At 50.7% G+C, this 25,335-nt stretch overlaps 1 protein-coding gene and 1 long non-coding RNA gene across 4 annotated transcripts; one reads left to right on the top strand and one right to left on the bottom strand.

Moving 5' to 3' along the window:
* Window positions 1-10,916: 10,916 nt before the first annotated feature.
* On the bottom strand, window positions 10,917-17,698 carry PPIF (peptidylprolyl isomerase F). Of its 3 annotated transcripts, none has more exons than XM_019444727.2 (6): window positions 17,396-17,698; window positions 16,139-16,169; window positions 15,517-15,605; window positions 13,682-13,778; window positions 13,082-13,157; window positions 10,917-11,798 (listed from the first exon to the last, which is right to left on the bottom strand). In XM_019444727.2, exons 1-6 carry the CDS (start codon window positions 17,579-17,581, stop codon window positions 11,744-11,746), a joined length of 534 nt encoding a protein of 177 aa, XP_019300272.1. In that variant the 5' UTR covers window positions 17,582-17,698; the 3' UTR covers window positions 10,917-11,743. The 3 variants fall into 3 exon arrangements, with proteins under 3 accessions (XP_019300272.1, XP_019300271.1, XP_019300273.1); XM_019444726.2 differs by having other exon boundaries at window positions 10,917-11,879; window positions 17,396-17,697; XM_019444728.2 differs by lacking the exon at window positions 17,396-17,698 and adding an exon at window positions 17,067-17,152 and having other exon boundaries at window positions 10,917-11,879.
* A 4,062-nt stretch (window positions 17,699-21,760) lies between these two features.
* Window positions 21,761-24,827, top strand: LOC109264472 (uncharacterized). The gene is made up of 2 exons (XR_002078745.2): window positions 21,761-21,821; window positions 23,757-24,827. It is a non-coding gene; the product is annotated as an uncharacterized LOC109264472 (long non-coding RNA).
* Window positions 24,828-25,335: the final 508 nt, after the last annotated feature.

The raw sequence follows: 25,335 nt of genomic DNA, 5'->3' as shown, positions 1-25,335 counted from the left end.
CTCCTGCACTAGTTAGCTGAGCATGCAGGGATCAGCACATATATGTGAGGAAATTACCTAAAGCCAACAAAAGGAACAGGCAGAGCTAAATCCCCAAAGTGCACAGGGGGACAGAAATAATTTGAGTTCCCACCAGCTAGATTGGGAAACTTCATAATAAATAGGGCAGAATTCTTAGAACGATAGGACCTCGGTAGTGGGACAAAATTAGCCCTTCACTAAGGGATGTGCGGGTCTCTAAAGCAAGCCTCAAAGCTCAAACAAGCTCAAAAGCAAGCCTCAAAGGAATAAAACTATCTCCAAAGAACTTATTTGCATTCTACAACAAAGCTGAGGAATATGTACATGACACAACAATATCCAACACTTATAAGGTAAAATATCTGGCATCCATTAAAAGTTAGGCTTATAAAGATGCAGAAATATGTGATCCACAAGGAGGAGGGGAAAAATCACCCAGTTGATGGCCTAAGTAGACATGGACATTAAAAAAGTTACTGTAGCTATATTCTGTATTTTCAACAAAGTAGAAGAAAGCATGACTAGGTTAAAAAGAAACATGGAAACAACATTTTTTAATACCTCAATCAAACTTCTAGTGATGGAAAAATATCTCTGATATGAAACATACACTGAATGGGATTAACAGCAAATGAAAAGGAGAAAGGACTGGTGAACTTGAAGACATAGTTGTGGAAACTATACAAAATGAAATGCACCAATATAAAAAGACTGAAGAAAACAAAAGAATAGGGCATCAATGAACTGTGGGGCAACTCCTGTCAGGTGAATGTACAAGTTAAGAATCCCCAAAGGAGAGGAAAAAGAGAAAGATGTTCAAAGAAATAGTTAATGAACATTTCCCAAAATTGAGGAAGTCTATAAACCCGAGAAGGTCAATAAACCCAACACAAGAAATACATAAAGGAAATCATATATTGTATCATAATCCAATTCCTTAAAATCAGGATAGGGAGAAAATTCTAAAAGAAGATAGAGGGAAAAGGGCACATTACAAACAGAAGAACCAAGATTAAAATGGTAGCACACTTCTCATAAGAAAAAAAAAAAAATTCAGGCCAGAAGATAGTGGGATATCTTTAAATTACTTAAAGGAGAAACTGCCAACCTAGAATTTTAACCCAGTAAAAATATCTCTGCAAATCACATATCTGATAAGGGACTTGTGTCTAGAATATATAAAGAGCTCTTACAACTCAACAAACAATAAAAAGACCATCCAATTTAAAAACAAAGGGTCTGAGTAGGCATTTCTTCAAAGAAGGCATACAAATGGCTGACAAACACATGAGAGGATGTTCGACATCATGTCAAATCAAAACTGAAATGAGATACTATTTTACACTTACTAAGATGGTGAGAATCGAAAAGGTAGATAATGAAGTGTGGTGAGGCTGTGGAGAAACTGAAACCCTCATACACGGCTGGTAAGGATGTACAATTTTGTAGCCACTTTGAAAAACAGTTTGGCAGTTCCTCAAAACAGTAAATATTAAGTTACTATCTGATCCAGCAATTCTTACGCTATATGTAAAGTGGTACAATATATTTGCAGGTAATCTGTGGTAAATTAAACTATGTACTATAAACTCTAGAGAAACCACTAAAAATATAACAGGAAGAATGAAGTCTAATAAATCAATAATGGAGATGAAATGGAGAAGAGCTCAATCCAAAAGAAGATGAGAATGGGACAAAAAGCAGATGGGACAAAGAGAAAATAAGTAGCACAAAGGTCAATTTAAATCTAATGGTATTGATAGTTACATTAAATATAAGTGATTTAAACATTTACTTGGATGGCAGAGATTGTCAGACTGGATAAGAAAGCAATGCTCAATGCACCACATTTGATCCATCATCTCTAAGCTCTAAAACCCCTCTTCCTTGCCCTGTTTGTGATACTCTAACAGTTCTCCCTTGCCATCTGGGATTATATAAAACTTTATCAGCAGAAGGCACTTGGAGAGACACTTTATTCTTCAGAGTTCTCTTTCCCCCTTAGCAGGTGTACTCATGTTATGGTTAATAATTTTTTTTATTCAATTATAATTAACATATAGTGTTATATTAGCTTCAGGTGTAAAATATAGTGATTCAATAATTCTATACATTTCTCAGTGCTTATCCAATAAGTACACTCTTAATCCCCTTTATCTGTTTCACTCATTGTCCACCTTCTGTTTTTAAAAGTCTGGGTTTTTTTGTCTTTTTTGTTTCGTTTCTTCAATTCCACATGTGAGTGAAAACTTCTGGTATTTGTCTTTCTTTGACTAGTTTCACTTAGCATTATACCCCCTAGGTACATCCATGTTGTTGCAAATGGAAGAAGCTCATTCTTTTTTATGACTGAGTAGTATGTTATTGTATATATAATATATATAGTATACACACACACACACCACATCTTCTTTATCCCTTCATCTAGCAATGGACACTGGGGCTGTTTCCATATCTTGGCTATTGTAAATAATGCTGCAATACACATGGGGTGCATATTTTCAAAAGACTGTTTTCATTTTCTTTGGATAAATACCCAGTAGTGGAATTATTGGATCATATGATAATTCCATTTTTAATTTTTTTGAGGAAGCTCCATACTGCCTTCCACAGTGGTTGTACCAGTTTGCATTTCCACCAACAGTGCAAGAAAGTCCCCTTTCTCCACACCCTTGTCAACACTTGTTGTGTCTCATGTTTTTGATTTTGGCCATTCTGACAGGTGTGAGATGATATCTCATTGTGGTTTTGATTTGCATTTCTCTGATGATTAGTGATGTTGAGCATCTTTTCATGTGTCTGTTGATTATCTGTATGTCTTCTTTGGAAAAATGTCTATTTAGATCCTGTCCCCATTTTTAAATTGGATTATGTTTTTAGGTGTTGAGTTGTATAAGTTCTTTATATATTTTGGAAACTAACCCCTTATTGGATATGTCATTTGCAAGTATCTTCTCCCGTTCAGTAGGCTGCCTTTTGTTTTGTTGACGGTTTCCTTTGCTGTGCAAAAGTATTTTATTTAGGTGTAGCCCCAATAGTTTAATTTTGCTTTGTTTCCCTTGCCTCAGGAGACATCTAGAAAAATGTTTCTATGGCTAATGTCAAAGAAAGTACCACCTATGTATTCTTCTAGAAGTTTGATGGTTTCAGGTCTCACATTTAGGTCTTTAATTCATTTTACTTTTGTGTATGGTGTAAGAAAGTGGTCCAGCTTCATTCTTTTGCACGTAGCTATCCAGTTTTCCCAGAACCATTTATTAAAAAGACTGTCTTTTCCCGGTTGTATATTCTTGCTTCCTTTGTCATAGATTAACTGACCATAAAAGTGTGGGTCTATTTCTGGACTCTCTAATGCATTGATCTATGTGTCTACTTTTGTGTCAGTATGTAAATTTTATATTCAGCTTTCCCTGTTAGAATTAGTGTGTTGTTTCTGTATCCTGTTTGGACCCTGACCAGTATAGAATTAACATGGCAGCGGTCCTAAGAGATAACCCCACAAAAATGGGATTTAGAGATTTGTTTGGCTGTGCCCTTGGGGTTGAAGGCAGTGCTGAACTTACCTGCATGCCAACGGAAAATGGGATGCTGGTAATGCATGGCATGCAGTGACATCACAATTAATCACGTTATCTCCTGTGATTAAGTAACAAGAGAAGCCTGTGCCTTGGGAGGCCAGGTGGCTGCCCCACTTGACTGTTGGGATGTGGGATGAATTCTTTCGAGCATGCTTGATGGTTTACCAAAAGAAAATGCCAAATTCTCAGCTTAAGTTCTGGTCAAGAACCAGAAAGCTTCCATGACCACCCTAAAAAGATTCTCTCATTTCTTACAGACACTGGATTATAATCCCTTAAAATCAAACAAAAATTTAATTGTGTAGATTGCCGAATTACATCATTTAAATTCATAGTCTCACTAAGCTTTTCATGTGAAAGGGAAAGAATGGGATCCTGAAATGTGTAACAGGGACATCTGGTTGGATCCAAATAAAATTAACAACTTGAACCCTCATGTCATTCCATCCTTCCCTTGCCAGTGGAAGTACCTTGCCCTTCTGTGTCAGAGAGGAACAGGCTTCTTTGCTCAGACACTGTAAGAGCTCCACTGGGGCAGATGCTTTGAAAGGCAGTGCCCAAGACTCACCACCACCTCTCCCATAACTAGGTCAAATCTCAGCATTTTCCAGAGGAACAAGAGGACTCCGGAGAAAACAGATTTTACACCCAAAGAATTGTGAGACTTTGCTAATACATATTTTTAAGCATATTATATGTGCTGTCAAAGCAAGCACCATACTTTTTAAGCATATTTATTGAGCTATGGTTCACACATCCTACAATCCATCCATTTAAAGGGTACAAGTCAATGGTTTTTAGTATATGCACAGATATATGCAGCCACCAGAACAGTTCATTTTAGAAGATTTCCATCATCCCATTAAGAAACCTCATATACTTTACCTATCGCCCACTTACCCCCCATGCCCCCACCTACCCCTTCAGCTTATGCAAACACTAATCTCTTTCTGTATCTATAGATTTTCCTGTTCTGGACATTTCGTACGAATGAAATCACACGGTTTGTGGTGTTTTGTGATTGGCTTCTCTCATGGAGTAGAATATTTCCAAGGTTCACTCAGGTCGTAGCATGTATCAGCACTTCATCCCTTTTTTAGAGCCAAATAATATTCCACTGTGTGGATATACCACTTTTTATCCATTTGCTCACTGATGAACAATTGGGTTCTTTCCACCTTTGGACTGTTATCAGTAATGCTACTCTAAGCATTTGCATAAAAGTTGTGTAGACATTCATTTCTCTTGGGTACATACCAAGGAATGGAATTGCTGGGTCATACGTTAACTCGTGTGTGGGGCCATCTGAGGAACTGCCAGACTGTGTTCTAAAGCAGCTGGACTATTTTTTAATTAATTAATTGATTTTTTAATTTACATCCAAGTTAGTTAGCATATAGTGCTATGATGATTTCAGGAGTAGATTCCAGTGATTCATCCCCTATGTATAACACCCAGTGCTCATCCCAACAAGTGTCCTCCCTAATGCCCCTTACTCGTTTAGCCCATCCCCCCACCCACAACCCCTCCAGCAACCCTTAGTTTGTTCTCTGTATTTAAGAGACTCTTCCATTTTGTCCCCCTCCTTGTTTTTATATTATTTTTGCTTCCCTTCCCTTATGTTCATCTGTTTTGTCTCTTAAATTCCTCATATGAGTGAAGTCATATGATATTAGTCTCTCTTTGACTGGCTAATTTCACTTAGCATAATACCCTCCAGTTCCATCCATGTTGTTGCAAATGGCAAGATTTCATTCTTTTTGATTGCTGAGTAATACTCCATTATATATGTATACCACACCTTCTTTATCCATTCATCTATCGTTGGACATTTGGGCTCCTTCCATACTTTGGCTGTTGTTGATAGTGCTGCTATAAACATGGGGGTGCACGCGTCCCTTCGAAACAGCACACCTGTATTCCTTGGATAAATGCCTAGTAGTGTAATTGCTGGGTCGTAGGGTAGCTCTATTTTTAGTTTTTTGAGGAACCTCCATACTGTTTTCCAGAGTGGCTGCACCAACTTGCATTCCCACCAACAGTGCAGAAGAGATCCTCTTTCTCCGCATCCTCGCCAACATCTGTTGTTGCCTGAGTTGTTAATGTTAGCCATTCTGCCTGGTGTGAGGTGGTATCTCATTGTGGTTTTAATTTGTATTTCCCTGATGATCGGTGATATTGAACACTTTTTCATGTGTCTGTTAGCCATTTGGACATCTTCTTTGGAGAAGTGTCTATTCACGCCTTTTGCCCATTTCTTCACTGGATTATTCGTTTTTTGGGGGGTGTTGAGTTTCTTTACAGATGCAGCTGGATTATTTTACACGCTAGCATCAGTCATTATTTTCTCCCCTCATGTGGTTTTTCACTTTCGTGATGGTGTTCTCTGCAGCACAAAAATTTTTAATCTTAATTTTGGTGAAGTCCAATTTATCTGTTTCTTCTTTTGCTGATTGTACTTTGAGCGTCATATGTATAATCCTTCAGCAAATCAGATATATTCTTCCACTGTGCTGAGTTTACCATGGAGCTCACCAAAGGACTTCTCCGTTTTGGGTATCATTTTTGGTATATATTTTTTTCTTGTAGTATCACCACTAAACTCTTTCTTACAATTTCTCTCTGCTAAAATTGGTTCCCATCTGTTCATGTTGTCCATCTTTCCCACTAGATACTTTTAACATATTAATCGCAGTTGTTTTAATGTTCCCATCTGGGACGGTTATATCTGAGCCTGGTTCTATCGACTGCTTTGTTTATTAACAGTGTCTTTGCCTTGAATGATGCACATTATTCGTGCGATAGAGGATACAGCAGTATAGTGTGCACTCTGGGAAGTGGCCATGCGGCCTCTTGGTTCAAGTCTATTGGGGGACATTAGTGGATGTCGTCCGGAGCTGAGCTGGGCCTAGGTTTTGTTGTTGCTGTTCTTACCTTTGGGGCCCCACAGGTGTAGGTTCCTGTACTGGGGACCAACTCTGCTTGCGGCGAAGCAGGGGTGCAGAAGGTGCAGAAGGGTTTTCCTCCGTGCTCGAACTCCACTTCCAGCTTTGTGCAACACAGAAGGTTATCTCTCTCCATGCCTTTCCTTCTCCCCTAGCAGTAGACTATGCTTGGAGTGGGGCCAGGAATGCTGTTATCCTGGTCTGGCTTCAGTCTTAGGCATGTCTTGGGTGTGTGTTTGTTCCTTCCCAGTGGTAGCTGATTTCTGCTTGCTAACCAGTATGGGTTCTTGGGCCCTGGATGGTTTCTTGCCACTCCCAGAGGGTTATGGGATTTTTTTTCTTCTACCTTTCCCCCGGCCATGGTGAGCTTTTACTTCTCCCTGGAGATGAAGGGAGTATGGCCCTTCCACTGGTGGATTCAGAATTTTGCTTCATAGGAGAATATCTGAAGAAGTGAGCAAGGATCCATGCCAGGAGCTGAAGATCACTGCAGGTCCGCCTCAGCAGGGCGGGTTTCAGGGGCCCTTCTCCTGAGCAGTGAAGGTCTAGGGAAAAGATCCTGGAAGGGAACTCGAACTTGCTCTGGGTGGAGGGCCCCTAGCCATTCCAGACAAACTAGTCCTTCTTTGTCTTAGCAGCTCAGTAAAATTTTTACCTGATTTCATCTTACTCACTGGTTTTGTGGCCAAATCTTTTTGCAGTGCTCTGCCACAGGCAGGATGGTTTGGCTGTCCTCTCTCCTTAGATTACCTAGTTGCCTTTCTGATGAACTCAAGAAAAGTCATGTCTTTATAGTGTACTCATCTTTTTATTATTGTTGGGACAGGAACGTTTTTGCAGTGTTCTATATCCTAAGCAAATGCAGAAGCCCATACTATTAATATGATAAGGTTACGGGTGATGTAAATTCTCTATATTATAGGGGTGCCTGGCTGGCTCAGCTGGTAGAGCATGCAACTCTTGATCTCGGGGTCGTGAGTTCAAGCCCCACGTTGAGTGTAGAGATTAAGTAAATAAAACTTAAAATAACTTCTTTATATTCTATATTTATGTAACATTTGAATTTTCACAAGTGTATTTTGGTTTTATAAGTAGAAGAGTCAGGATTCTTTGGAGAAACTGAACCAACAGCATGTGTGTGTGTGTGTGTGTGTGTGTGTGTGTGTGTGCACGTGTATGTATATGTAAAATGAGATTTATTATAAGGAATTGGCTCACACAATTATGGGGGCTGAGGAGTTCCAAGATCTGCAGTTGGCAAGCTGGGGACCCAGAAGAACTGTGGGTGTAATTCTAGTCCAAGTCTGAAGATCTGAAAGCCCAGAGCACTGATGTGTAAGCTCTGGTCCACAGGCCAGCAGACTCGAGCCCCAAGAAGAGTAGATATTTCAGTTGGGAGGCAGAAGGCTCACGTTCCAGCACAGTTAGGCAGGACGAGTTCCTCTCACTTAGCCTTTGGTTCTGTCTTGGTCTTCAACTGATTGGACGAGGCCCACCCACACCAGGGAGGGCAATCTGCTTTACTCCGTCTACCAATGGGAGTGTTAATCCCCTCCAGAAACACCCTCACAGACACACCCAGAATAATGCTTGACCAACTGTCTGGGCATCCCATGGCCCAGACAAGTTGAAACAAAATTAGTCATTACAATGTTGTACTAACAACAATAATAATACCATCATAATTCTGGACAACCTCTTAAGGCTGAGACTGATCTGGGAGGCACAGTGGCGACAAGACTTTCTCTACATGTCCTGTTCTAGTGGCCCTGGACGCCCAGCTGAGTTCTGGCTCCCAGAAGCCACTCACTGAGAAATGTTCTCCAGTCTGGACCCACCCACGCCAGACCCTCCTCCTAATGACAAAGGAAGAGCTGAGGGCCACCACACAGGGGTCCTCCCCTAGGAGGCACCTTGCCAAGCTGGGTAGGAGGCACCTTGCCAAGCTGGGTAGGAGGCACCTTGCCAAGTCGGGAAGCCCCTTCTGCCAGCATTATGGAGGAACAGCAGCCCACAAAGCTTGGGCCGAACAGGCTACCCCCACCTCATCACCTGAGAGTTAAAGTAGAGGGCTCACTCCAGACTCCCAGAGCTTCCAGCAAAAAATGTTTCCAGAAGTAACCGATGACTCTCATGGTCTAGTGGTTTGCTTTTGAATCTTGCCCACCCTGGCCTCTGCTCAGATTCTCAGACTTTAGAATTACTTTAACATTCCGATTCCTAGGTCCCACCCGCAGAGATTTGTATCCAGTAGGTCTCAGGTGTGGCCCAGGGCTCTGCGTGTTTGGCCAGCGCCCCAGCACTCCCAGTAGCATTGCTTTAGGCCTCACCTGACCCGGGAAACATTTACAGACATTCCTTTTCACGGGGCAACATACCGGAGTCCAGAAGTGTGTTACATTCTCCCATGTTCTCCCGCGTGCTCCACACAAGTAGCCAGGCACAGAAAGTAAGCCTTGCGTGACTCCATAGGTACCAAGTCCTGCAACAGGCAGGATTAATCTACAGTGACAGGATTCAGGGGTTGCCTGGGAAGGCGCACGGGGTGGGGGTGGGGGGGGCGACTCTCTGGAGAGATGGGAACGTTCTATGACTTAGTTCGGTGCGCGCGTTTGCCCAAAGTGATCGAGCTTTAACGCTGAAAATGTGTGAATTTGGTTCTCCGTGAATTCTACCTCAGTGAAGTCCTTTTGAAAAGCTGTCATGTGTTGCCTCAGAAAAATGCCACTGCGGATGATTAAACACGTTGTGCTTCCGTGGTATCACACGATGACGTCTGAGAGCATGCGTGTGACTCACCACTTCGTTCACGCGTTGGGTGACACGTGTCAGCGAGTCACCATCTTGTTTGTATGTTGCTCAGGCTCCCGCTTTATACAGTAAGACCAGGCACGGGCCCTTGGGCAAGGTGCTCGCAAGAGAGCTGAGCGAGCGGCCCCACCTTCAGGAAACTGGTTTTAGGAAATTCTCACGTTCCACTCCCCTGCCCCACACCAGACTCCTCTGGATGGACGTGTACGTGCGTGCACGCGTGTGCACGCGCGCGCACACACACACCTCATTCACTCACTCCCCCCTCACAGAAAAGGAAAGTCTCTGTGAAGTAAACACGAGCCCCACAGGCTCTGTGACCTGAGACCCCTCAGAAATCACCATGGGGCCAGCAGGTCACAACTCAAGGGGCCTGCCTTTCAAACTTGTCGACACACCCTTGCCTCCCCGGAGTCCCCTGAGGTCAAGAGGAGGCTCCACAGGGACAAAAAAAGTTGTGGCTTTGACCTCAGAAGTCACAAGAACTCTGAATGCGGGCACCTGAGGACCAATGGGCCTTGTGCATTCTGAGAGGCCCCCCAACAGAGAACCCTCTGGATTGGCGAGTCTGAGTTTCTAGCCCCGGCTCTGTCAGCGGATTCACAGGGTCACCTAGAGAATCGTGACCCCACTCACGGCCTCAGTTCACCCACTTATAAAATGTTGGACTGGCTTGTGGACCAATTATTATCATCATCACCGTTATCACGAATACTGTTTGGCTCAAGAGCCCATCCTTCAAATGAAACCCCTTGCAGAGCTCCAATGAGAAAAAAAGTCATCTGCCTGAAAATGGGGTTCAGGGGCCCACATCCCTGGTCTCCCCGTACAGCTGAGGGCCCCTACAGCTCTTGAAAATTGTTTAAACACTGCTAGGCTAGCTAAGCTCCCAAAACACACAGCCGAACTATGGAAACTGACACCCGGAAAACCCTCCAGGACTCCCAAACGACCCAACTCCAGCCACTGTGACCTCAGAATGACAGGGAGCACACATCACCAGACTGTAGGAACCCCAAGACGAAATAACTCCATTCACGCTGCGAACGGAATGTGACCATTCTGTTATCCAGACTGTTCCATCTCTGGCTCTTTGAGTTCTTAATCCTTCTCTCTCACCCCCAATCTGCCATCCCCGTGACTTCAGAAACACCTAGAATTCCACATCTAAATGGCAAATCTAGGATGACGAAGTCCACACCTAGCTTTACATTTTCACAGATTCCTCCCTAAGACTTTGACACATGGACGATGTCATCGTGCTGGTGACAGTGTTTGTTACAGCGATGTGCCTGGTGCCACATTACACACTTTACACAGATCGCATCCGACTCTCCCCATTCTGTGAGCCCAGCATCACTGTTACCACGTTATACAGCAGAGGAAAACAGACTCTGGGTCGCCAAGAGGTGGGGCTGGGGTTCGGGGTGACACCAGTGCTCGCAGATACCCCGTGGGTGCTAAGAGCCCATGCCATCTATAAGGATGATGCTGGGACCCTCCGTGGCTGCTGGGGCGATGATAAACGCTGCTTCCTAAAGCCACCAGACACCAGACGATCTTTTATAGAAAATAGGATTTATTTTCACATTTAAAGTGAACACAAATAAAAGCCCCAAAGGTGTATCATATACATCATCAGATTTGTTAAACACAGAAAAATCGAAGCCCTCCAGAAAATACACGTCGACGGTCTTCCCGAGCACCAGGCACGCACACGCCATTTCCACTCTCCCCGACTTCATCGACTAGGCACAGCTCGCAGTGGGTTTGTCCCGGGTTTGTCTGCTTCTCCCCTCACGGACTCTCCTCGGAAACCGCGGCGGCGAACCAACAGGATTCACAGTGGCTGGGATAAAAGGCCTTGGCCGAGGACCCTTCGCAAAAGCCCCGATTACGTTCCAAAGGCCAAGCTCCGGGGTTCTGTGGCTTCTGCCACCAAGTGAGGTCATACCACGGCTTGGAGGGCTGTCACAGCTTCATCTCCAGTCAATCTTGTTAATTAAATTATTCCAATCAGAAGAGGATGTTCAACAGATACAGCGGCCCTTTTGCAGCGGCTGCCTTTCCCCCCTCGGTCAAGGAAAAGGCAGAACCCTGTAGCCGAAGCTAACCCCTCGCCACCCCCGATGTCCAAGGCACAGGTGAACGTGGGCTGCGGAATCACGGGTAAGGCCGGATGGCATCACGTCTGTGATGGATGGCCAGAAACGGGGTGGCGAGGGAGGGTGGACCCTGGGGCAGCGGTGCAGTGGGCCCCGTGGAGATCGGACATTCCTCACCGCGACGTGCAACAAGGACAGACAAGTCTGCTGGAGCCCGAGGCGGCCCCCAGGGGAGCCCAGGCACGTGCAGCTGCCGCCAGCCTCGCGCCCTGGTCATGGCACTTCAGCTCAACTGGCCGCAGTCTGTGATGATGATCTTCTTGGACGTCTTCCCACTCCTGGAACCGAAAGATTCTATTTTCTTCACGACATCCATGCCCTCTTTGACATGGCCAAATACGACATGCTTGCCATCCAACCTGTGAGGTGAGTCAGGTAAGAACGAGAGGTAGTGTGGTGTCACCCAACATCGCGGTCACTTGGGCAGGGAACTCTGTACCAAAGGCAGCAACTGTGTAGGGAGCCTGCACTGAGAATCTGGACCCACCCCTCGAAGCTCCGGTATCAAGCCTTGCCGAGCTCCCCAAAACACACCGGAGGAGGCCTCCCTTCCAGGGCATATGCTCTGCCTCGCACGCCGGGTTGCCCTGGGCCACTTAACCTGAATCCTGGTAACTTCACCTATGAAAGGTGAGCTATTCTTGTCCGGCACAGGGAGGTAACGGGGTTATCGAACCACTCCCACGAAATGAGAGGTCCGTGTACGGTCACGGGTGGCAAGCTAAGAGCTGGGATAATGAGCGTGGTGAAAATAAGTCCCGAGAGGCTCTTGATTTGAGAGTTCCAAGGATTCAAAAGAGAGCTCGGTCAGTGCCAGCAAGGCCACCGCTGGCTACCCCCCAAGGGCAGTAATGAAGGGGTTTCATGGAAGGAGCAAAGAGTAGGCAAGGCCAGCAGAGACCTGCTCAGCCCGGAAGGACATCTGTGTCTCTTCCGGCTTGGGGGTTAGAGATGGCTGGTATCCACCCACCACTCAGGTCTCCCTAAAGTCCTAGGAAATGGGCTTTATTAAGTCTTAGCTCCAGGCCAGCTATTGTTCCCTTGACCCTATATGCCTCAGGGCTGGGACACAGGCGGGCTTTGGGCAGAGGAACTTATTAGGTGGTGGGTAATCCAGCAGGGAAGACATCCCTAAAATCCATGGGCATGTGGGCAAGAGGGCTCCAAGGTCCGTTCCAAGCCTGACGTGAAACCGGGAAACAACAGGCTAAACTAAGCAAATAGGCTTCTACCACAGGCCATCTTGAGGCCTGAGAACTTCTGCTGCATTTTCCCAAGCGTGTTTGGTAAAAGTCCTTTTGTGCGTGTGTGCACGACGCATGGAGAAAATCCCAGCTGACAGCAACAATGGAAACCTGATAAAGACACACTTCCAAGAACACCTCAAATTCTCCCTTAGTCCTTCCATGAACTTTATCCTTCTCCCATACAGACACACAGCCCAGGAGAGGCCTACTGTCCCAGGGCACAGTCCGGCCTCACACTACCTTCCCCTCAGAAGCACACAACGCTTCCTCTCGCTGCAAGGCCACCCCCCAGGAGCCAGGAGCAGGGAACTCACCAGTCTGTCTTTATGGTGCAGATGAAGAACTGGGAGCCGTTGGTGTTGGGGCCTGCATTTGCCATGGACAGGACACCTGCACAAATAAGCAGGAGTGAGCCGTGCTGCCCCAGGAGGCGGCTCACCGGGGAAGTCATTCTAAAGAGTGGACAGTTCACACCCTGGCAAAGATGTTTAAGTCTGAAGATCCTGGAGCTGGAAGAGCAGAAGCGGGCCCAGAGGACGACCAGCTCCCCAGGGCCTGTCCACCTATGCTGCCACAGGGAGGAGAGGGCCTGGTGGAAGCTCCCCACGGCGGAGCCAGAACAGGACTTTTGCAGGCTGCCTCTCGGGTCTCCAACGTGACACGGGCTGGGTTTTGCTTAAAGCCTTTCTCCCCCAGGTTCTCAAAGAAAGGCTTGTTTTTCAAACTGAGAGCTCAGAATGAAAAAGCTCCAGGAAAACCCAGCACCCCAACCCCGAGTGCTGAAGGCAGGGAGGCGTGTCGCCGGATATGGAGCGAGCAATGGTCGGACCGCAAACCTCCCAGGTGTGGGAGGCATGGTGGCGGCTGGTCAAAGCGCAGGGCTTTCCGACTGGGGAACGGCCGCCGCCACTCACCTGGTCCCACGTGCTTCAGGGTGAAGTTCTCATCAGGAAAGCGGCTTCCGTAGATGGACTTTCCCCCGGTGCCATTGTGGTTGGTGAAGTCGCCCGCCTGCAAGCACAGGGCACCTTCTAAGCGGTGGCCACCCAGAGCCGGCAGGGGGATGCCGCTGCGGGGCTGGGGGGAGAGCCCCCGGCGCACCTCGGGCCCACCCAGCCAGAAGCCCCTCAGGCGCAGGGGTCAGAAAAAAAAAAAAAATCCAAGGATAGAAGGAGTAATAAAACGACAAGGAAAGCAAGCAAAAATAAAGCTTAGGTATGTTCTGCCATAACTACCTTGCCTTCCAAATGATTCACTTTTTTTTTTTTACCTGGGCAAGTTTTTAAATGATTCTCAAAGGATCTAATGGCCACTCTGAAAGGATTCGTAATAACACAGAATTTTCTACCCACAACTCTTGGAGGGTAGACAGGGAGGTGGCCAGGGGTCCCCGTTCCCAAGTCCGATCTGTAGGGAGTGGCAGCGGCTGGCACATGCTAGGCCCCGCTCCCTGTCCAGCATCGCCCCCTCACCAGGCCCAGCGGTTCCCCTAAGTCCTGGAGACCCAGGACGGGGTCCCCCTAGGACTGGCATCCTTCCTCACAGCTTGCCTGAGGCTTCCCAGAAGAGCTGCCAGCCTCAGCCCCGGCTCCCTGCCAATATCTCTATCTTCTCGAGATCTGATCCTCAGGTGAGAGGGATAACCTGAGCGGCCTGACCTAAGCATCCACAAACGCCAGCAGGGTGTCCCCAGAGAGGGATGATTCAAAACCCCGGCTTGAGCTTCCTGGTGCCCCCAACTCATGCCTCAGAGAGTCTTCCGGCCTTGGAAGTCCCTGCCCCTGCCCCTGCCCGCTGCTATTCAGAGGAAGAGCCCAGCCTGGCTTAGGACCTCCACGTCAGCTCCCGCTTCATCCACAGCCTGCCGCAGGCAGAGCTGGGAAAGCCTCTGCAGCAGAAAGCCACAGGCTTGGCCAGACCTGTCCCCCAGCCACAGCCTCCCTGCCCATCCCTGCAGTCGCCACATTGAACACGTCAGCAGGCCCAGTCCCAACCCACCGCCACTCACCACAAGATGATGACAGCCCCAGGTCGGAGTGGAGGGAACGGGGGAGAGAATTCTGGGCTGGAAGGGCTTCAAAGAGGTCATGACATTCATGCCCCTGCCTCTATGGTCTGCTGGCCTCAACACATCAACCCCTGTCTTGGCAGGGTCTGACCGAACAGAGGACCCCTGGGGAGGTTCCTGCTGTCCACATCTGTCCCCAAACCTCTGATACAGCCAATACTGGTATTTGAAAAACAGGCGGCACAGGTGACTAATGAACACTCATCTGACCGAGATGCCCTTCTCCAGAAAGAGAAGCTCCGAGTCCAGACCTGTGTGTTCTTGTCTCTGCTGTCTTCTCCCTCCTCCTCTCCTATGCCAAGTGCTCAAGGGGACACAGTCAGAGACTGTCTGAATACGCTGGTCCTCCAAGGCCTGAAGATCTACCTGCCCCCGTCCCCCATGCATATCCGGACCTCAATGCTGGTTCCCCACCTCCACCCCCAACAGGCTCTGCCAGCCAGGCCATCCTGCCTCTTGCCCTGTGGCTCCACTGCCAGGGCAGGGAAGGGCTGTGGCAGCCCAGACAGGCTCTGCTGTGTCAGGGTGAGAAGACAGGCTGACAGAGTCATTCGTCGCTCTCCATTGGGTATCTCCACACACCAGGCAGGTGCTCCCTCGTTAACCCTCAAGACCACCCTACGAGGCGACCCATCACCACCCCCCACTCACAAAAGAGGAACTGAGGCAGGGCCACCATACCTGGCACATGAAGGACGGAATCACTCTGTGAAAGGTGGAGCCTTTGTAGCCGAAGCCCTTCTCCCCGGTACACAGGGCTCTGAAGTTCTCTGAGGGTTGAAGGAACAGCAGGTCAAGAGCCGGGCCTCAACTGCAGGGTCACAGCTCATTCTAGCCTGTGCCTCTTCAAATCCCCTCTCCTGCCCCAGGAGGTGAGCAGGGTGTGGAAAGACCCCAGGCCACCTGAGTCTGTTCTGGCTGTATAACCCAGGGCAAATCATCTCCTTCTCGAAGCTCAGTGTCTGAGCCCTGTGACAAGAGCACACGCTCCTGGCAGGGAGTCCCCGGGCCACAGAGCCACTACCCTGTCCCCCTGGCCACCAGGAGGGAGGAAGTTGTCCCAGAGGAAGTTGACCTGTGCCTTCTACTGATTCTGAGGCTATAGTGGACAGGTGGGCAGGGCTAACACTGAGGCTCAGAGAGGGACAGAAAGCTGGCCCAGGATACACAGCAGCCGAGCCTCCTGTGGAACTCCCATCTGGTCAGAGGTCTCTGTGTCCCAACTTCTCTCACCATCCCACCCACCTGGGCCCCTCCCTCCTCCTCCTAGACCAGACTCAGAAGACCCCCAGCCCCATCTTACCTGCTGTCTTCGGGACGACATCTGCCTTCAGCTGTGGGGAGAGAAGAGGGACAAGAGAAGGTGGTCAGTCCAGAGGCAGGTGACGGAAGGAACCTCCTCTCCAACCATCCCCCACAGTGGCTAAGGAGTCAGAGAGCGCACCATGGGCCACTCCATTCCTTTTGCTCCCAGCCCTCCACAAGAGGCAGCCGAGGCAGCTATAATTTCTGCCAGCTGCTTCCTGAACCCCAACTGGGAGGAAGCAGCCTCCGTTTCCTAATCTATAAGAGCTGACGATGCCATCCTGGCCTACTTCCAGGGGCAGAACTGGCAGAGCTACTGCAGTTGGGCCCCAAACATCAAAGCCTCAGGCCCAGAGAGGGGCCAGCCCAGCCCCTTAGAGAGGCAGGGGGGCGGGACGGTGGGTAACGGTAGGCTAGAGCCCCATCCAAGCCCACCTCTTGCCTCCCAGCCTCAAGAGCCACCCTGGCGCCACCCCATTAAAATAAATGGGACTAAGGAGGGTGCTCTCCATTTTCCAGAAGAGGAAACTGAGGCTTAACGAGGGCCTCTGGGTTCAAAACGGGGTCGGGCTTGAGCTACACCTGAGCTTCCGCTGCTACCTACCCCGCTATTTGTTTCTTTGTGAGTCAGGGACAGGACAGGAGTGCCGACCTCGGGAAGATGGCGGGGTTAGAACTGGGGTGAAGGGCCCTGGGCACACTGACCCCGACTTGCAGGAAGGCCATCCTGGGTCAGCCTGGTGGCCTAAGGCCCGCCCCGCACGAGAGGAGGCTGGCCGCCCGGAAACCACCTCGGATCCCTCCCCGGCGCTCCGCAGGGGGCGCGCCCCACCGAGGGGGCGGGGCAGCTAGGCGTTAAGCAAGGGCAGCCACGTGAGCACCCGGCCCGCCCGCAGCCCGGTCCCCGGAGCACCCCCGACACCCACCTCTGAGCTCCGGATCTGGGAGCTGACCCCGCGAAGTCTCAGGACCTCTCCCCTACCCCAGGACGAGCCAGCAGGGCCCGACTCTCCCAGTCTACCACCTGACCTTGAGCTTTCACCTCCACACGTGCCCCCCCCCTTCCGCCTCCGAGGGGAGACCGGAAGAGACCGATCTGATGCGCCTTTCTAGGGATGGGGAAACTGAGGCCCAGAGCCCGGGTGTAGGGGGCAAGGTCACCCAGCGAGTCAGGCACGGAGCGGGGCCGAAGTCCAGCGTTCTCCGGGACCATCCCGGACGCCCAGTCCGGCGCGGCCCGGCCTGGTGCTCTCACCTCCAGCACCACGCGGCCGAGCGGCTCCCCGTCGGCGCCCACGTCCAGGTACACGAGCGGGTTCCGGGAGGAAGGGGACGAGTCGCCGGCACCGCTGCAGGCGCGGGCCGCGGGGAGGCGCAGCGGCGCGGAGCGCGGGACCCGGAGCAGGCCGAGCAGGCGGGGGCCGCAGCGTAGAGCCAGCATCGCGGCCGCAGGTCGGGGTGGGAGAGCGGCGGTACCCGCGGAGACTGTAACTGCGACAGTCACGCGCGCCCAGGGGGCCGAGTCAGCCGGGGCCGCCCGCCGCCGCCTTTATCTGCCGGGCCCGCCTCGCGGCCCCGCCCCCACCCGTCCCTCCGGGCCTGTCCGCGGGCGACCCCTGCCGGCCCCAGCGGTCAGCGCAGCCAGTGAGCTGCTCTTAACGCGTCCCCCACGGTGCCAGAGACCTGAGGGACAGACACGACCCAGCAAAAGGGGGTCGGTTCCATTCTGTAAGTTCCAACAGTATGAAAAAAGAGAGAGGGAAAATATGCTGAAACGTGGTTAGCTCCAAAAGATGAGCATCGCGTGTTTTTATTTGAATATAACAAAAGGCTACATTCGCCCTTTGTATAGGCGCCCCTCCACCCACAGACCCTGCAGACAGAGACCAAGAGAGACGGTGGGTGAGAGATAAAGAAGGTGGAGATGAGAGGTGTATTAGAGTGAAAGATGGCAGGAGGACGCAGGCAGAGACACCTCCGGTGGTGACCACAGGCCTCCTGGTCCTAGCCTGGCCCTGTCTCCAGATGCTTCTATACACCGGATCCTCTTCCCACACGACTGGAACTCGAAGGCTCTGGCCAGGTCCCAGCCCTCCACCAGGACTGGGTCTGACTACTGTCCCTTCGACCCCATAGACTGACAGATCTGGTCTCCAATAACTAGAGCAGCTGGCTGCTGGCTTCCCCGCTCCCCCAGTCATGCTAAGAGCACGCCTGCAGGTAACATAGTATGGGGGCCATTCCATAGGTAATGCAAGGATGAGTGAGTGAAAAGGCAAGACAGAAGAGGAGGGGAAGTGAGAACTACCGCCTGGAAGGATTTACCCCACATGTCGAGGGGGGCTTCTTAAAAGCCTGGTAGGGGGGCGCCTGGGTGGCTCAGTCCGTTAAGCGTCCGACTTCGGCTCAGGTCATGATCTCGCGGTTCGTGAGTTCAAGCCCCGCGTCGGGCTCTGTGCTGATGGCTCAGAGCCTGGAGCCTGTTTCAGATTCTGTGTCTCCCTCTCTCTCTGCCCCTCCCCCGTTCATGCTCTGTCTCTCTCTGTCTCAAAAATAAATAAAGGTTAAAAAAAAAAATTAAAAAAAAAAAAGCCTGGTAGGTATGGGAGGACCACGGTAAGTAAATAATAGGGGCCCTGGGGGAGCATCTCGGCTAACATCTTCACTCTCCAAATGGAAAACAAGGACCCAGATGGGGGAAGGCACTTCCCGGGGCTAGGAGCACCCTGGATCCTCCACTGCCAGCCTGTGCCAGTCTTCTCGGACCTCTCCGAGCCTCAGTTTCCCCTCTGGAGAATAAGGATATGATGGTAATCCTTACCCTGCTTGTTTCCAGGTCTGTTTCAAGAGTAAAATGAACAAGAGGGAGAGGAATGTGTCAACTGTTAAGCACTGTGCCATGAGCATCAGTGATAGTTGGACTCTAGTCTTTGCTTCGGGTTTAGGGCTCAGACAGCAGTGGGTCTCGGCTGCAGGGGCTCAGAGGTCCAAGGAGCCCCAGAAGAGGGTAGGGGCTGAACGTTGGAGTCAGGTGGACTTGAACTGAGACCCGAATCGGCTCCTGAGAAGGGGTCAGGCAGCAAAATACTGGCCCAAGTAAATTCACGAGGTTAGAGCAGAGTGTCCTAGGCTCATTAAAATTGTGGCTTGGCCCTTTTCTGGAAGTTCATAGTCCCCTTCTCTACTCCTGGCCCAGGAGGAGCCGGGTCATTCAATGATACCCCAGCTGGGTCTGGGAGCCCAGATGCTCCCCGGGTTCCAGCTCAGGATGGAGCCTCCCTCTGTCCTGGGGAATGGCTCCTCCTTTCTCATGGTGCTCGTGCCCTGAAGCAGAACAGGCCTGAGCAGGGAGCCGGGTTGCCGCCTGCCCCGTCCGGGCCCTCAGCAATTTCTCAGGGCCCCCCTGTATCGGTGCATACTGTAGATCGCAACGAGGAGGGAGGAATCAGCCCGCATGGCAGTGACAGGTGCTCAGCTCACACAGCCCTTAGCCATGCCAGGTGGGTTAGTGGTACCCTGTTGTCCCTCAAGCCTGCTCTTGGAGGGTTTCCGTTTATCCCCCAGCGAAGCACGAGCAGCCCTCACGCAGGGGAGAGCTGCCTTCGTTCACTCAGACACTTTGTCCTCAGAGCCCTTCCCCAGCCCCTAGTTTGTCTGCACCCCACTGCAGCCTGGGAGGCGGTTCCATTTCAGAGATGGGTTGCAAGAGATGGGAGAGTGAATTTCCCGGGAGTGCAGTGTTGGAACGATGATGAATCTGTCTGATCCCAGGGCCAGGGTTTGTTGCATGGGTCAGACCCTTCTCGCTGCCATTCAGGAGCTGGTAATGGGGTGGGGAGGGCAAGAGAGACAAGCTTGGGACAGACAACACAGCAAGAGGGGGGCTGAGGAGTTCGCCAGAAGTCTGTGGAGCTCAAGGGACAGGGCAAATGGTTTCTCCCTGGGGGATCGGTCCGGAGACAACCACCTCTGAGGGGCAGACACACAAAGATGTGGAAAGGAGATTCTAGAAGGGGAATGAGCCAGAGCCAGGCTGGGTACCTTCAAGGAAAGGCTACAATATGGACCATAAACTGAAAGGCTGGGGTGGGGGTTGGCGGGCAATCACAGAGGGTCCTGAAGGCCAGGCTGAGCTCTAACAGTGTTGGATAGCACTGGGGAACCATTGATGGTCCCGTGTCCCCATCTATAGGACCCCAGACTGAGAACCAGCCCTGTCCACTCATGTTCCTCTACTCTCTTTGGAAAATCAGATGTCATCACTACCTCCTACCCACGCCAGGGAAAAGTTCCACCTTCTCCACGGGCTCAGCTGTGAAGTCGTCCCTCCTTGTACCGCCCTCAGTGACATCAGGAGGAGGGACAGTGCCTGAGCTGAGCCATGAGCTGAAACATGCCCAGCCCTCGAGGACTCCCAGCCCAGGTGACATTGGGCAAGTGTCAGCACTCACCTGGCTCTGAGGCTATTTATAGACTCTGTGTCATCCTCAGAAACAGCAGTTTCTCTCCACTCAGCCAAAGTGGCTTCTCATCCAGGATGTTAATGGTTTTTGTCACCTAGGGATCCTGAAGGATCCCTTTAGGCATCATAGAGCCAAAGAACAGTCCTGTCATGCTGACATTCAGGGGTGGCGAATTCAGATGCCTATGGGGGTGGGGGGCAGGCAGTGACATACACAAGTAAAGAGTAAAAACATACTGGGCAGGCTCTAGGGAGAGAGGGGAGGTGGCGCTGTGTCCAAACACCCCACTTAAAGGGGCAGCTGCTGCCCAGGCCAGCCAATTGTGTATGTGAGACCATGAACCCAGTATAGACGGATCTTCTCATTTTTCAATAAAAGCTGAAAACGTTAGGTTTTGTGGAAATCTCCCAATTAAAAAAAACTTTTTAATGTTTATTTTTGAGAGAGAGAGAGAGAGAGAGAGTGTGAGCAGGGGATGGGGCAGAGAGAGAGACAGAGACACGGAATCCAAAGCAGTTCCAGGCTTTAAGGTGTCAGCACAGAGCCAACGTGGGGCTGAAACTCACGAACCGTGAGATCATGACCTGAGCCGAAGTTGGACACTTAACTGATTGAGCCACCCAGGTGCCCCATAAAATCTCCCAAGTTTTAATATATTTTTTTAAATGTTTATTTACTTTTGAGAGAGAGAGAGAGAGAGAGACAGAGCACAAGCAGGGGAGGGGCAGAGAGAGAGGGAGACACAGAATCTGAAGCAGGCTCCAGGCTCTGAGCTGTCAGCACAGAGCTCAACGTGGGGCTCGAACCCACGAGCGGTGAGATCATGACCTGAGCCGAAGCCGGACGCTCAACCGACTGAGCCACCCAGGTGCCCCAAATCTCCCAAGTTTTAAATGTTGGGAACTACTTTTAAAACAAAGTTGAGCTCTGAATGAGCCATAAACAACATTTCCACAACCTAGATGGGACCTCTGGGCCAGTAGTTTGCTAGCTGTGAGCAAACTCTAGCTCTGTAAAGAGGCTCAGGGACTTACCCACAGTCACACAGCCTGGAAGTACTGGGAAGGTGGATGAACCCTCTCTTCATTTTTGCCAGGACCCTTTCTGCAAGATTCACTCAGCAGACATGTTTTCAGAGCACCTGTTCTGTGTCAGGCCTGAGCTTTGCCGTGGGGATCCAGAAGAAGTCAGGGCAGACTGTTACAGTGCCATGTGATGGTAAGTGCTCCCGAGTAAGCCTCTCCCGGGCAGCCCGTGTGGGTGGCAGGGGTGAATGTTGTGGCTGTTGTGAGGGATGAAGTCACAGTGCTCCTGAAGACCTTTCCAAGAGGGGCTGGGAGGGAGGTGGCCCTGCTGTGGGCAAGGGGTGCATGTTCACGAATGATCATTGCCAGTATCAGTCACTGGGACAATGTACCTTGGGTAGAAAGAGGCCTTGGGCTTCATTTCTCTTGGTTCCATTTGAGGGGGCTGGGGCCCAGGAGAGTATCTGTTATGGGCAGCTAGCTGACAGGGAGCCTAGAGGAGAGATTCTTGGCTAACAGCTCAGAAAGTGAGCCAGACCTGCTAACAGGCCACTGGGAGGGCTGCACTCAGGCATTCCCCTGTGACGTTCCCAGACTTCACGGAGCAGTATGAATGCATCAGCCTCTCTCTGCTGGCTTCCAGGAACCATGGGTGGGTCTGTTCTCGAGCACGCTGTGAACCAGAGCATGATGGGAAGAAGGGAAAGATGGGCAGGGGAGGCCTCAAGGCCCAGGTGGAGGGTGGTGGGCACAGCGACCAGAAAGAGGCCTAGGAGGAAGGTCTGGGGAAACTCCCCTTTCAGAGTCCATCTGGGCTTTAAAAGTCGCTGGTGTGGGTGCCGTGGGCCTCTGGGAGAGGCAGCCAGCAGGCAGGGCCGGCTCACCCCCCACCCCACGCTCCACCTCCCCAGCTGCTTGGCTCTTGCAAAAGCCCCCCGGTCATGGAACGGAATGGAACAGAGTAGAATGGAGGAAGCATACCTGCTGAACGTATGTGCTAGCCACTGTATTGTGGGCAGCCCCGGGGGCTGAGGAAGTCTTCCTGAGAAGCTGCCCCCAGAGGGAAAAGTGTGGAAGGATGGTGGAGGCAGGCCCTGGGGGAACGTGTCACTGTCACCCAGCCCCCCGGTCCTGAACGTGTGGGTTTGGAGACAGCAGAACTCTCCTGGAAACCTGGCTTCCCCTTTCATTCATTCCCTTCCCAGCTGTTCTCTGCACCCTTGCTGGGTGCCTGAAAACTTCTCGAGGGATTCGAAATCCGGCGGTTATTAGGCAAAAAAGCAGACTTCTGTTTTCATGGGGAAGAGGGAAAACAGCAGGAAAAAAAAAAAGAAAAGGAGAACAAAGATGCTTTTAGGTAGTGGTATGTCCTGTACACGAGTGAAGCCGGTGCTGTGCTCTGCAGGGGCTGCGGGGGCAGGAGGGGGTGCGGTCAGGGCTACTTTATGAGAGGGGCCGGGGTGGCCTGACCAAGGAGGAAACATTTGGACCAAATCACACGTAGCCGTGTGAGCTCAGGGAGTTTGTTGTTGGCTTCTTTGAACCTCCGTTTCCTTATCTGTAAAGAGGGGTTAATAATGCCTATGCCACAGGGTCGTCCATATTAAGGAGAATGATGTGGTGAAGGGCTTTGACCATACTGGGGCCCCAGGGAACGAATGAATGAACGAATGAATGAATGAATGCATACCACCTCGCCCAGGCCAGCTGAGCTGTGACCTCACTTGTTAGAAGGGGAGGCTGGGACTCTAAGTAGCAAGATGGCGGGCAGCCCAAGGCTACGCAGAATGGCCAGCATTTGAGCCGGGGTCACTGGGCTTGGGCTCTTTTCACTATATAAAAAAGTTACGATTTTTTTCCCCCTTTTTCTGCCTTTCTCCATGCCCACCCCCGTGGAGGCAGTCACTAAGATGGTCCCCAGTGTTCCCCTCACTTAGGATGTGAGCTGGACCTAATGACTCCCTCCTAGTGAACAGAAGATGACATCAGTGATGGGATGCCACTTCCAAGACTAGGTTACAAAGAGACTGTGATTTCTGCCTTGGGCTTTCTCTCTCTCCCTCCCTCCCTCTCTCTCTCTCTCTCTCTCTCTCCCTCTCCTCACTGGCTGCCGTGGTATGACCCTCAGGCAGCTAATGGAGGCCCCCAGCAAGGAACCAAGGCTGTCTGGCAACTACGTGAGGGATTTGGACGCGGACCTTGGGCAGCCTGCCAACAGCCATGTGAGTGAGCCTCGAAGTGGATCCCGCAGGTCAAGTGGAGCCTTGAGGTGACTGCTGCCCCCAGGCGATGGCCCGATTGCAACCCCCGGGACACTGAGTCAGAGGCACCCAACTAAACCACACCTGGACACCTGACTCCAGAAACTGTGAGATAATAAATTTGTGCTGGTTTAAGCCCCCCCAGTATTGGGGCCATTTGCTATGCAGCAACAGATAACTAATACACATGGATCCTGCCCCCAGCCAGGGCCCTTTAAAGGCCAGCTCTGATCCCATAGCTCCACACACAGCCGGTCATTGATCTGCAATCTCAGCAGGCCTGTGTCTTCAGCTGCTCTTGGCAAAGACCTCTCGGGCACAGTTGGACAGAACTGGCCCCAAGACACAGAGCTGCCCTGTCTTGGTGAAGACGGGCCGTGGGCTGGCTATTTTTATATCAGTTCCTCTGAAGGTGCATACATGCATGCTGCAAGAGAGCGGGAGCAGGGAGGAAGCCGTCAGGGAGAGGGCCTGAGCGGGGGTTTGGCCATGGCACCGCAGTGGCCTCTGGGGAGGGACGGTAGCTCACTTTATGACTCCGTGCCATGCCCTGCACGAAGCAACTTGGCACTGAGACGTTGCCCCGATCCTCAGGAGGACCCTGCCCAGGGAAAATGATCCCCATCTTACAGATGATGGAATGGGGACCCAGAGAGGGTAAGCGATCTGTCCAAAGTCACACTAGTGTGGAGGGGCACCTGGGTGGCTCAGTTGGTTAAGCGTCCGACTTCGCCTCAGGTCATGATCTCTCAGTTCAAGGGTTCGAGCCCCGCGTCGGGCTCTGTGCTGACATCTCAGAGCCTGGAGCTTGCTTTGGATTCTGTATCTCCCTCTCTCTCTGCCCCCTCCCCTGCTCACACTCTGTCTCTCTCTCAAAAAACATGATAAATAAATAAATAAATAAATAAATAAATAAATAAATAAAATAAAATAAAAAACAACAAAGTCACACTGGTGTGGAGACTGAAATTATTCTCAGTTGTGCTAGGCTGTGTGTCTTCCTTCAAGAGTTGGTTGGCTCTGAGCAGCGGCTCTCAGATGGATTATGCCAGGTATCATCCTCTCTAGGTGCCTTTTTTCCAGCTAGCCTGACCCTGTGCTTGGTGACTTAGATTCACACTCTCATCTTGTCCTTGTGATAACTCTGCAAAGGACAGGCTGCCATCCCCCGTGATAGATGACGGCTCTGAGGCCGAGAGGGAACCTGTGATTTGCCTAAGGCCACACATACAGATGGCTGAGCTGGATTTGAACCTAGTTCCGGCTGACTCTGAAGTTTGCACTGTCCCCCTTCCTCCTCCCCCCCCCCCCCCCCGCCACCCACCCCCACACACTAGCTGGCCTTCTTGTCCCAGAGAATCTAGCATTGCCTTCCAACCCTACAGGCACGAGGTGAGAAACATGCCCTGGGCTTATTCTCACAGTCCCTGCCTAGAGTCAAGGGGC

Source organism: Panthera pardus, unplaced genomic scaffold, assembly GCF_024362965.1.
Source record: "Panthera pardus isolate Hobbes unplaced genomic scaffold, ASM2436296v1 HiC_scaffold_22, whole genome shotgun sequence".
NCBI lineage: Eukaryota > Metazoa > Chordata > Mammalia > Carnivora > Felidae > Panthera > Panthera pardus.
The sequence above is the reverse complement of the archived record's forward strand: the minus strand, read 5'-3'. Positions and strand labels throughout refer to the sequence as shown.